Source organism: Pristiophorus japonicus, chromosome 5 (genome assembly GCF_044704955.1).
Source record: "Pristiophorus japonicus isolate sPriJap1 chromosome 5, sPriJap1.hap1, whole genome shotgun sequence".
In the NCBI taxonomy this organism is placed as follows: Eukaryota; Metazoa; Chordata; class Chondrichthyes; family Pristiophoridae; genus Pristiophorus; species Pristiophorus japonicus.
The window spans coordinates 288,083,235-288,095,379 of NC_091981.1; the positions used below are offsets into that span (position 1 = coordinate 288,083,235).

Consider the following 12,145-nt stretch of genomic DNA (forward strand, 5'->3'; position numbering starts at 1 on the left):
AGGGGAGATGGTGGGGGATGGGAGCAGATGGCGGGGGAGGGGAGATGGTGGGGGAGGGGAGATGGTGGGGGAGGGGAGATAGTGGGGGAGGGGAGATGGTGGGGGATGGGAGCAGATAGCGGGGAGGGGAGATGTTGGGGGAGGGGAGATGGTGGGGGAGGGGAGATGGTGGGGGAGGGGAGATAGTGGGGGATGGGGAACAGATGTTGGGGGAGGGGAGATGGTGGGGGAGGGGGAACAGATGTTGGGGGAGGGAAGATGGTGGGGAGGGGAGATGGTGGGGGAGGGGAGCAGATGGCGGGGGAGGGGAGATGGTGGGGGATGGGGAACAGATGTTGCGGGAGGGGAGATGGTGGGGGAGGGGAGATGGTGGGGGAGGGGAGATAGTGGGGGATGGGGAACAGATGTTGGGGGAGGGGAGATGGTGGTGGAGGGGAGATGGTGGGGGATGGGGAACAGATGTTGGGGAGGGGAGATGGTGGGGGATGGGAGCAGATGGCGGGGGAGGGGAGATGGTGGGGGAGGGGAGATAGTGGGGGAGGGGAGATGGTGGGGGATGGGAGCAGATGGCGGGAGAGGGGAGATGTTGGGGGAGGGGAGATGGTGGGGGAGGGGAGATGGTGGGGAAGGGAGATAGTGGGGGATGGGGAACAGATGTTGGGGGAGGGGAGATGATGGGGGAGGGGAGATGGTGGGGGATGGGGAACAGATGTTGGGGGAGGGAAGATGGTGGGGGAGGGGAGATGGTGGGGGAGGGGAGCAGATGGCGGGGGAGGGGAGATGGTGGGGGAGGGGAGCAGATGGCGGGGAGGGTAGATGGTGGGGGAGGGGAGCAGATGGCGGGGGAGGGGAGATGGTGGGGGTGGGGAGATAGTGGTGGGGGAGGGGAGATGGTGGGGGAGGGGAGCAGATGGCGGGGGAGGGGAGATGGTGGTGGGGGAGGGGAGCAGATGGCGGGGGAGGGCAAGGAGAGTGTGGTGGACAGTATTTTTTTGGCTCAGGATGGGCACTTCCTCCTCCTTGTGGCCCCACAATACAGTATCCATTGGGGGCCATTTTGGGAGCAGCCCTTTAAGGACCCTTTAAAGGTTTAAACAGAATGATAAAAGGTTTAAATTATGAGGAGAGATTGATTAGACTAGGCTTGTATTCCCTCGAGTATAACAACAACAACTTGTATTTATATAGCGCCCTTAACGTAGTGAAACGTCCCAAGGCACTTCACAGGAGTATTATGAGATTTAAAATATTTGACACCGAGTCACATAAGGAGAAATTAGCGCAGGTGACCAAACGCTTGGTCAAAGAGGTAGGTTTTATGGAGCATCTTGAAGGCGAAAAGAGAAGCGGAGAGGTTTAGGGAGGGAGTTCCAGAGCTTGGGGCCTAGGCAACAGAAGGCACGGCCACCGATAGTTGAGCGATTATAATCAGGGATGCTCAGGAGGGCACAATTCAGAGGAGTGCAAACATCTTGGGGTAGGGGTGGGGGGTTGTGGGGCTGGAGGAGATTACAGAGATAGGGAGGGGCGAGGCCATGGAGGGATTTGAAAATAAGGATGAGAAGTTTGAAATCAAGGCGTTGCTTAACCGGGAGCCAATGTAGGTCAGCGAGCACAGGGGTGATGGGTGAGCGGGACTTGGTGCCAGGTAGGACACGGAAGTTTAAGGGCCGATCTAATTAAAGTGTTTAAGATGACTAAAGTATTTGATCGGGTAGATTGAGAGAAACTATTTCATCTGGTGGGTGGGGGAGTCCAGAATTAGAGCTATCTTAAAATTAGAGCTCGGCCGGTCAGGGGTGATGTCAGGGAGCACTTCTTCACACAAAGGGCAGTGGGAATCTGGAACTCTCTCCCCAGTTGAGGCTGGGGAGGTCAATTGAAAATGTCAAAACTAAGGTTGATAGTTTTTTTTTAGGTAAGGGTATTAAGGGTTACGGAACCAAGGCGGGAAGATGGGAGTTAAGGTGCAGATCAGCCAGGATCTCATTGAATGGCGGAACAGGTGCGAGAGGCTGTCTGGCCTCCTCCTGTTCCCATGACCGTTGCTTAGGCCGCTCAGCACCAGGGCGTGGCAGGCACGCGGTATGTGCTACCAAGAAGCCTACCCGCCCGAGACAGGCGGGGCGCTCAGGACGCCCGAGGGAAGGCCCTTTCAAACTGGGCTGTAGACACACAGCCCACCTTAAAAGGAGCCGTGACTCTACTGAGACCATTTCTCGGCCCATCGAAACCGTCCGGAGCGCACGGCTCGTACCTGGGGAGGGGCTCTGGGTGGGTGAGGGGGTGGGGGGGAGGGCGGGAAGCAAAGACTCTGCAGCTGTCAGGGGTCAGGGGTTAGGGGGGAGGGGTCGCCAGAGGTTTTGCAGACGATCCGAACGCCTCCTCGTGGGTGAATTTTTGTCATCAGCTTCCCACCCCGCAGTTTACGGTAATATCCCCAAAGTAATTCCCCCTTATTATCGCCCGTCACTTGGCTTATTCCGGATTTACTTGACGCTGCTTGTTGATTGGCCCGCTCTCCTCATCTCTGAACATGGTCCCTGGCGTGTTTGACCCTTCATTCCTGGGATGAGCGGGTTGTCCTGTGAGGAGAAATTGAGTCGATTGGGCCTATACTCTGAGCAATCGTCGCTACCATCCAACTGACCTGTAACCTCTCCATCCTGTTGCTGCGTGGCGCATTCCACTGGACGATGACCTTTCCCAAATCCAGGAGGAAAACATCACCGGAGTTGAAGCTGTTCCAGGAAACTTCCACCTGAACGGGAAAAAAACAATTCCTTAAAATTCCGCATTTAAATCTTAGAAACTTTACGGGATTCCAGAATTCTGCCTCTTTCCCTCCTGAACTCGATGGCTCCTCCTTGAGGCATTGTCCCACTGGCAGCTCTGGTACCTCAGCCAAGCGGCCTTCCGTCACTGACCCTCTAAGTCACACGCACCATCCTGACTTGGAAATATAATCGCCCCGTTACTTCATTGTCGCTGGGTCAAAATCCTGGAACTCCCTCCCTGACAGCACTGTGGGAGCACCTTCACCACACGGACTGCAGCGGTTCAAGAAGGCGGCTCACCACCAATTAGGGATGGGCAATAAGTGCTGGCCTGGCCAGAGACACTTATATCACATTGAAAGATGGTGACTGGAGAGCATCCTGTTCCGCGTTGTAACTTCCCACTTCTCAGTGGGAGAGTTGTGGCTCTCATGTTATCGGCAACTTTGATATCTGTTTGTTTTGGTATCCTGTGCCGTTATGCTCACTGCCACCGCCGGCCATGGCTGCGGTGAACCCACTGTCTGCTCGTGCTGCCCCTCGGACTATACTACATTTCACACCGAAGAGGAAACAGGAGGTTACCCAGGCTTGGCAGAGCCAGTTAGTTCTATACTGTCGCTGGTTAGTTCAGTACTGTCGCTGGTTAGTTCAGTACTGTCGCTGGTTAGTTCAGTACCCGCTGGTTAGTTCAGTACTGTCGCTGGTTAGTTCATTACCGTCACTGGTTATTTTTGTACTGTCGCTGGCTACTTAGTACCGTCGCTGGTTAGTTTAGTACTGTCGCTGGCTACTTAGTACCGTCGCTGGTTAGTTCAGTACTGTCGCTGGTTAGTTTAATACCGTCGCTGGTTAGTTCAGTACTGTCGCTGGTTAGTTCAGTACCGTCACTGGTTAGTTTAGTACTGTCGCTGGCTACTTAGTACTGTCACTGGTTAGTTTAGTACTGTCGCTGGCTACTTAGTACCGTCACTGGTTAGTTCAGTACTGTCGCTGGTTAGTTTAGTACCGTCGCTGGTTAGTTCAGTACTGTCGCTGGTTAGTTCAGTACCGTCACTGGTTAGTTTAGTACTGTCGCTGGCTACTTAGTACCGTCACTGGTTAGTTCAGTACTGTCGCTGGCTACTTAGTACCGTCACTGGTTAGTTCAATACTGTCACTGGTTAGTTCAGTACCGTCACTGGTTAGTTTAGTACTGTCGCTGGCTAGTTCAGTACCGTCGCTGGTTAGTTTAGTTCAGTACCGTCGCTGGCTAGTTCAGTACCTTCGCTGGTTAGTTCAGTACTGTCGCTGGCTAGTTCAGTACCTTTGCTGGTTAGTTCAGTACTGTCGCTGGCTAGTTCAGTACCGTCACTGGTTAGTTCAGTACTGCCGCTGGTTAGTTCAGTACCGTCGCTGGTTAGTTCAGTACTGCCGCTGGTTAGTTCAGTACCGTCACTGGTTAGTTTAGTACTGCCGCTTGTTAGTTCAGTACTGCCGCTGCCTAGTTCAGTACCGTCACTAGTTAGTTTAGTACTGCCGCTGGTTAGTTCAGTACATCAGTACCGTCGCTGGTTAAGTCAGTCCCCTCGCCAGTTAAGTCCTTTCAGGGCCATTTCCAGCCCTGGCATTGGCCTCCACATCTGGATTTAGTCTCGGCAAAGTTGCCTCCAGGTGGGCCCCACTGAACCGACAAAGCAGTCGCGACTTACCTCCGTCGCAGTGACATTCTTCTTCCCCTTTGCGTGCAGCAGTCTCCTGATGTTGTACATGTTCGTCTCGACGTGTTTGAATCCTGAGGCCACGCCTCCTTTCTTGTACCTGTCATAATCACAACGTCGCCGTGGTTACTGACGCCTGGGGAAGCCGCAGTCTTCGTGCGGGCAAGTATGTCATTAATCGGCTCCCTCCCATCACCCCCCCCCCCCGCCCATGTTTTGCGTCCCTCTCCCTCCCCATGGGAACAATGGCCCCACGGAGGCTGGCCAACCTCACCCCAAGTGGCCAAAACAGTGAGGGGCAAAGATCAACCGCAACAACAACAACTTGCATTTATATAGCGCCTTTAACGTGGTAAAATGTCCCAAGGCGCTTCACAGGAGCAATTATCAAAAAGGAAATTGACACCGAGTCACATAAGGAGATATTAGGGCAGGTGACCAGAAACTTGGTCAAAGAGGTAGGTTTTTAAGGAGCGTCTTAAAAGAAGGAAAGAGAGGTAGAGAGGCGGAGAGGTTTAGGCAGGGAGTTCCAGAGCTTAGGGCCCACGGCCACCAGTGGTGCTGGCGATTAAAATTGGGAATGCTCAAGAGGCCAGAATTAGAGGATCGTAGACATCTCGGGCTGGGGGGGCGGAGTGGGGGGAGGTAGGGGGGTTGTGGGGCTGGAGGAGATTACAGAGATAGGGAGGAGATTACAGAGATAGGGAGGGGGCGAGGCCACGGAGGGATTTGATAACAAGGATGAGAATTTTGAAATCGAGGCATTGCCGGACCGGGAGCCAATGTAGGTCGGCGAGCGTCGGGGTGATGGGTGAACGGGGCGTTAGGACACGAGCAGCTGAGTTTACAGAGGGTAGAACGTGGGAGGCCGGCCAGGAGAGTTTTGGAATAGTCAAGTCTAGAGGTAACAAGGGCACGGGTGAAGGTTTCAGCAGCGGATGAGCTGAGGCAGGGGCAGGGACAGGCGATGTTATAGAGGTGGAAATAGGCAGTCTTGGTGATGGGGAGGATATGGGGTCGGAAGCTCATCTTGGGTCTAATATGACACCAAGGTCTGGTTCAGCCTCAGACAGTTGCCAGGGAGATACTGAAGGGAAGGGCCAACAGAGCCGAGCTTCTCCTCACTCAATGTCCGTACACACAATGTCCAGCAGGGGGCGATCAGCAGAGATCAGCACAGACTAGGGATAAGATATTGGGGCCTATAATTCATGGAATTTTTTTGCATTGTAGGTTTTTCCCAACCCCCTCCACTCCTTGCCACGAAGAGTGGGTAAGCAGAGACGGTTAATAGAATGGTATCAGGGATGAGGGAATTGAGTTAGGTGGAGAGATTGGAGAAGCTGGGATTGTTCTCCTTCGAGCAAAGAAGATTAAGGGAAGGTTTAAAAGATTAATTCAAATTATAAAGAAAAAGAAAGACTTGCATTTATATAGCGCCGTTCACGGCCACCGGATGTCTCAAAGTGCTTTACAGTCAATGACGCACTTTTTGAAGTGTAATCACTGTTGTAATGTGGGAAACGCGGCAACCAATTTGCGCATAGCAAGCTCCCACAAACAGCAATGTGATAGTGACCAGATAATCTGTTTTATTTTGGTTGTGTTGGTTGAGGGGTAAATATTGGCCAGGACACCGGGGATAACTCCCCTGCTCTTCTTCAAAATAGTGCCATGGGATCTTTTACATCTATCTGAGAGAGCAGACGGGGCCTCGGTTTAACATCTCATCCAAAAGACGGTACCTCCAACAGCGTAGCGCTCCCTCAGCACTGCACTGGGAGTGTCAGCCTAGATTTTTTTTGTGCTCCAGTCCCTGGAGTGGGACTTGAACCCACAACCTTCTGCCAGCAGAGGTGAGTGTGCTACCCACTGAGTCACAGCTGGCACTTATAAGGGTTGGGATAGGGTAAATAGGGATGAACTGCTTCCAGTGGCAGAAGGCTGGGTAACCAGAGGACACAGATTTAAGATAATTGGCAAAAGAACCAGAAGAGAGATGAGGACACATTATTTTTAACGCAGCGCGTTGTTATGATCTGGAACGCGCTGCCTGAAAGGGCGGTGGAAGCAGATTCAACGGTAACTTTCAAAAGGGAATTAGACAAATACTTGAAAAGGAAAAATATTCTGGGCTATGGGGAAAGAGTGAGGAGGAATGGGACGAATTGGACAGCTCTTTCGAAGAGCCGGCACAGGCACCATGGGCCCAACGGAATTCAAAGAAGACAAGAGCACAATTGCAGGCAAGCGGCTGCTGGTCGACTGGACGAGGGCCTTCTGTCAATTTTACTTACACGATGCCAGACTTGAAGTAACTTTTGAACTGCGGAGACTCGTGCCCCTGGGTCTCCCGGTACTGGATGGGGCCTCCCCCGAGGTAATCGTCCAGCTGGGTGATGTACATGGCTGCCGCTCCTTGCTCATCCTGGGATGACTCGTTCCCAATCCAGAAATGGAGGGCCTCGGACGTCCCCCTCGCGGTCTTACTGACCTGCGCAGAGAAACATTCAGCTTCAATCGTCTGTTGCCTTTCGACAACAACAACTTGCATTTATAGAGCGCCTTTAACGTCCCAGGGCGCTTCACAGGAGCGGTTATCAGACAACATTTCACACTGAACCACATAAGGAGATATTAGGGCAGGTGACCAAAAGCTTGGTCAAAGAGGTAGGTTTTAAGGAGCGTCTTGAAGGAGGAAAGGGAGGTAGAGAGGCGGAGAGGTTTAGGCAGGGAGTTCCAGAGCTTGGGGCCCAGGCAACAGAAGGCACGGACACCAATGGTTGAGCGATTATAATCGCGGATGCTCAAGAAGGCAGAATTAGAGGAACGCAGACATCTCGGAGTTGTGGGGCTGGAGGAGATTACAAGGTAGGGAGGGACGAGGCCATGGAGGGATTTGAAAATAAGGATGAGAATTTTAAAACCGAGGCGTTGCCGGACCGGGAGCCAATGTTGGTCGGCGAGCACAGGGGTGATGGGTGAGCGGGACTTGGTGCGAGTTAGGACACAGGCAGCCGAGTTTTGGATGAGCTCAAGTTTACGTAGGGTGCAATGTGGGAGGCCGGGCAGGAGTGCGTTGGAGTAGTCCAGTCGAGAGGTAAGAAGGGCACGGATGAGGGTTTCAGCAACGGATGGGTTGTTGTTGGTACCCAATCTCCTCCCTCCTCTCCAGATGGTGCGAGGACGCGCCCCTCACGCCCCACCCCCACCTCCCCCAGGTACCCCCCCCCCCTCTTAGGAATATGGGAACTGTTAGACAAAAAAAGACCAAGATCCATTTAGTTCGCCTTTGGTAGTCACGTGATGCAATGATAATGGGAGTGGTTGACTAATCACAGCGAGGATTAGTCTCTATCAATTAGTTAACACTAGACGCAGACCATGAGACGAGGAAAGCCCCAGCGATGGAGAGCTTTGGGAACCACGGGTCCAAAGTTACCTGTTACTCCCGAGCAATGCTACACTCACCGCCTGATACCGAGTTCCATATCAGGCGCTGCGTATAACAGGCGGGCCCATCCGACACCGTCTGTTGAGCTCCACCAACCGGGACAACTGTCTGGGCCAAGATATTTTAATATGAGACCGTCACTGATAAATGCAGTCGGGAATTCAATGGGAACCACTTCACCCAGAGAGTGGCGAGAATGTGGAACTTGGATACCAGATAGACTAGTTGAGGCGAATAGCATGGATGCATTTAAGGGAAAGTGAGATAAACATAAGAACATAAGAAATAGGAGCAGGAGTAGGCCATACGGCCCCTCGAGCCTGCTCCGCCATTCAATAAGATCATGGCTGATCTGATCATGGACTCAGCTCCACTTCCCCACCCGCTCCCTATAATCCCCTTATCGCTCAAGAAACTGTTTATTTCTGTCTTAAATTTATTCAATGTCCCAGCTTCCACAGCTCTCCGAGGCAGCAAATTCCATAGATCCACAACCCTCTGAGAGAAGAAATTCCTCCTCATCTCTGTTTTAAATGGGCAGCCCCTTATTCTAAGATTATGGCCCCCAGTTCTAGTCTCCCCTATCAGTGGAAACATCCTCTCTGCATCCACCTTGTCAAGCCCCCTCATAATCTTATACATTTCGATAAGATCACCTCCCATTCTTCTGAATTCCAATGAGTGTAGACCCAACCTCCTCAACCTTTCCTCATAAGTCAACCCCCTCATCTCCTGAATCAACCTAGTGAACGTTCTCTGAACTGCCTCCAAAGCAAGTGTATCCTTTCGTAAATATGGAAACCAAAACTGCACGCGGTATTCCAGGTGTGGCCTCACCAAAACCTTATATAGCTGTAGCATGCAGGGGAAGGTATGCTGACAGGGTGAGATGAAGATGGGTGGGAGGAGTCTCGTGCGGAGCATAAACACCGGCATAGACCCAGGTGGACCCAATGGCCTGTTTCTGGTCTGTAAAATTCTATGATGCTCACAAGCTGACAATAAATGAATAATAAACTATGTGCCAGAGCAGGTAGAGGTAGTACAGCCACTTGCCTAGTGAACCAGTTGGGCTTTTATGGTAATCCGGCAGGTTAAAGGCCATATTTTCCGTTGCCGGCCCACCTATTGCCAGGTTTATCGAATTCAGATGCCCAACTTGAAGTGGATGGGATCTTCGTGGCACTGGGCTGCTGGCCCGCCAGCAGGACTGCCAGGTTTTCCGAGGCTGGGATTGGGATATATCGGGCGTAAGCAGCATTGTCCCATGGGATCATTTGCCTGGGAGCGCTTGAGACCGATCCTGGATCCCTGAACACGCGGAACACCGCCCCCCCACCGCTGACATTCCTCAACGAGCGAAGATATTCACAATTCAACCAAAATACAATTTAATCAAAAATCTTTGTTTTTGTTAAATATTTCTTTCCTCACGGGTCTCTTTCCAACTCAGAGCCTCCTCCAGTGAGGATGAGGAGGGAGGGAGGGAGGGGTCAGTGACTTCCATTGAATCTTCTCTCTGGACTAGCCCACGTTGACATACTTGGAAGGGGTGGCACAGACCCTAGTCTTATTGTTGATATATCGGATAAAGTCATGCTCCCCCGCCATTTCCCCCTTCTCCTACTTACGAACAGTATCAGGTAACAGTCGCCTTCGAAGAAGTTCCCATAAGCCTTCTGAGGGACAGGGACCACCTCCATTTTCTGTAACAGATTCATGAGACAACATTAAGAGATTCAGGGCATGACATCAGCAGATTATTCCAATAACAACTTGTATTTATATAGCGCCTTTAATGTAGTGAAACATCCCAAGGCGTTTCACAGGAGTACTATGAGACAAGAAAAATTGACATTGAGCCACATAAGTAGAAATTTGGGCAGGTGACCAAAAGCTTGGTCAAAGAGGTATGTTTTAAGGAATGTCTTGAAGGAGGAAAGAGAGGTAAAGGAGGCTGCAGAGATCTCAGGCGGCTGGAGGGCTGGAGGAGGTTACAGAGATAGGGAGGGTTGTAGGTCTGGAGGAGGTTACAAAGATAGGGAGAGTTGTAGGGCTGGAGGGGGTTACAGAGATAGGGAGGGTTGTAGGGCTGGAGGAGATTATAGAGATAGGGAGGGCTGGAGGGCTGGAGGAGGTTACTGAGATAGGGAGGGTTGTAGGTCTGGAGGAGGTTACAAAGATAGGGAGAGTTGTAGGGCTGGAGGGGGCTACTGAGATAGGGAGGGCTGTAGGGCTGGAGGTTACAGAGATAGGGAGGGTTGTAGGGCTGGAGGTGGTTACAGAGATAGGGAGGGTTGTAGGGCTGGAGGAGATTATAGAGATAGGGAGGGCTGGAGGGCTGGAGGAGGTTACTGAGATAGGGAGGGTTGTAGGTCTGGAGGAGGTTACAAAGATAGGGAGAGTTGTAGGGCTGGAGGGGGCTACTGAGATAGGGAGGGCTGTAGGGCTGGAGGTTACAGAGATAGGGAGGGTTGTAGGGCTGGAGGAGGTTACAGAGATAGGGAGGGTTGTAGGGCTGGAGGGGGCTACTGAGATAGGGAGGGTTGTAGGGCTGGAGGAGGTTACAGAGATAGGGAGGGCTGGAGGGCTGGAGGGGGTTACAGAGATAGGGAGGGTTGTAGGGCTGGAGGAGGTTACAGAGATAGGGAGGGTTGTAGGGCAGGAGGGGGTTACAGAGATAGGGAGGGGTGTAGGGCAGGAGGGGGTTACAGAGATAGGGAGAGTTGTAGGGCAGGAGGGGGTTACAGAGATAGGGAGGGTTGTAGGGCTGGAGGGGGTTACAGAGATAGGGAGGGGTGTAGGGCAGGAGGGGGTTACAGAGATAGGGAGGGTTGTAGGGCTGGAGGAGGTTACAGAGATAGGGAGGACTGGAGGGCTGGAGGAGGTTACTGAGATAGGGAGGGTTGTAGGGCTGGAGGAGGATACAGAGATAGGGAGGGTTTTAGGGCTGGAGGAGGTTACAAAGATAGGGAGGGTTGTAGGCCTGGAGGAGGTTACAGAGATAGGGAGGGTTGTAGGCCTGGAGGAGGTTACAGAGATAGGGAGGGTTGTAGGGCTGGAGGGGGTTACAGAGATAGGGAGGGTTGTAGGCCTGGAGGAGGTTACAGAGATAGGGAGGGTTGTAGGCCTGGAGGAGGTTACAGAGATAGGGAGGGTTGTAGGGCTGGAGGGGGTTACAGAGATAGGGAGGGTTGTATGGCTGGAGGAGGTTACAGAGATAGGGAGGGTTTTAGGGCTGGAGGAGGTACAGAGATAGGGAGAGTTGTAGGGCAGGAGGGGGTTACAGAGATAGGGAGGGTTGTATGGCTGGAGGAGGTTACAGAGATAGGGAGGGTTGTATGGCTGGAGGAGGTTACAGAGATAGGGAGGGTTTTAGGGCTGGAGGAGGTTACAGAGATAGGGAGGGTTTTAGGGCTGGAGGAGGTTACAGAGATAGGGAGAGTTGTCGGGCTGGAGGAGGTTACAGAGATAGGGAGGGTTGTATGGCTGGAGGAGGTTACAGAGATAGGGAGGGTTTTAGGGCTGGAGGAGGTTACAGAGATAGGGAGGGTTGTATGGCTGGAGGAGTTTACAGAGATAGGGAGAGTTGTAGGGCTGGAGGTTACAGAGATAGGGAGAGTTGTAGGGCTGGAGGTTAGAGAGATGGGGAGGGTTGTCGGGCAGGAGGGGGTTACAGAGATAGGGAGGATTGTAGGGCTGGAGGTTAGAGAGATGGGGAGGGGCGAGGCCGTGGAGGGATTTGAGAGCGGGTGATCGAGTCACCGTGATATATCAGCACACGAACCGAACCGAAACGCTCGTGACTAGCTGGGGATTTTAAACACTCCGACAAGTCCCCCACTGCCTCTCCCATTCGCTGCGCTCATTCGCTTTCAGCTGCTTATTTACACAATGACTGTTTAGTACACACAACACTCCCCGCCCCCGCCCCCACCCCTCTCTGTGTCTGACTCCCTGCCAATAGCCTGCCGGGAGAGGCGGTGCAGCCGGTTGCTCTGCTTACTGCCTCGAGTCCAGCCAGTGTCACTCTCCCCGCTCTCGCCCAGTCCCAGCGCAAGAGGAGAAACTCCAGCCTGGAGTAGAAATACATTTCTTTTAACCTGTTACTGGGACTTGGGAAGTGGGTGAGGCTGGCTAGTCCGAGATGGTGCAAATTGGGCCATAATCTGAAACGATTGGTTGGTTTACAGGCCACGTCAAGGTCAGCCAGG

The 12,145-nt window shown here is 52.7% G+C and overlaps 1 protein-coding gene across 7 annotated transcripts in view; it reads right to left on the bottom strand.

Annotated features, from left to right (window-relative positions):
• vill (villin-like) overlaps nucleotides 1–12,145 on the bottom strand; it is a 213,885-nt gene that overhangs the window by 68,962 nt on the left and 132,778 nt on the right. For all 7 annotated transcript variants that reach the window (XM_070881777.1, XM_070881774.1, XM_070881773.1 and 4 more), the window contains 4 exons: nucleotides 9,563–9,637; nucleotides 6,775–6,971; nucleotides 4,469–4,577; nucleotides 2,651–2,761 (listed from right to left, as the gene is read on the bottom strand). In XM_070881777.1, coding sequence (XP_070737878.1) covers nucleotides 2,651–2,761; nucleotides 4,469–4,577; nucleotides 6,775–6,971; nucleotides 9,563–9,637 — 492 coding nt within the window. The remainder of the gene's footprint in view (nucleotides 1–2,650; nucleotides 2,762–4,468; nucleotides 4,578–6,774; nucleotides 6,972–9,562; nucleotides 9,638–12,145) is intronic.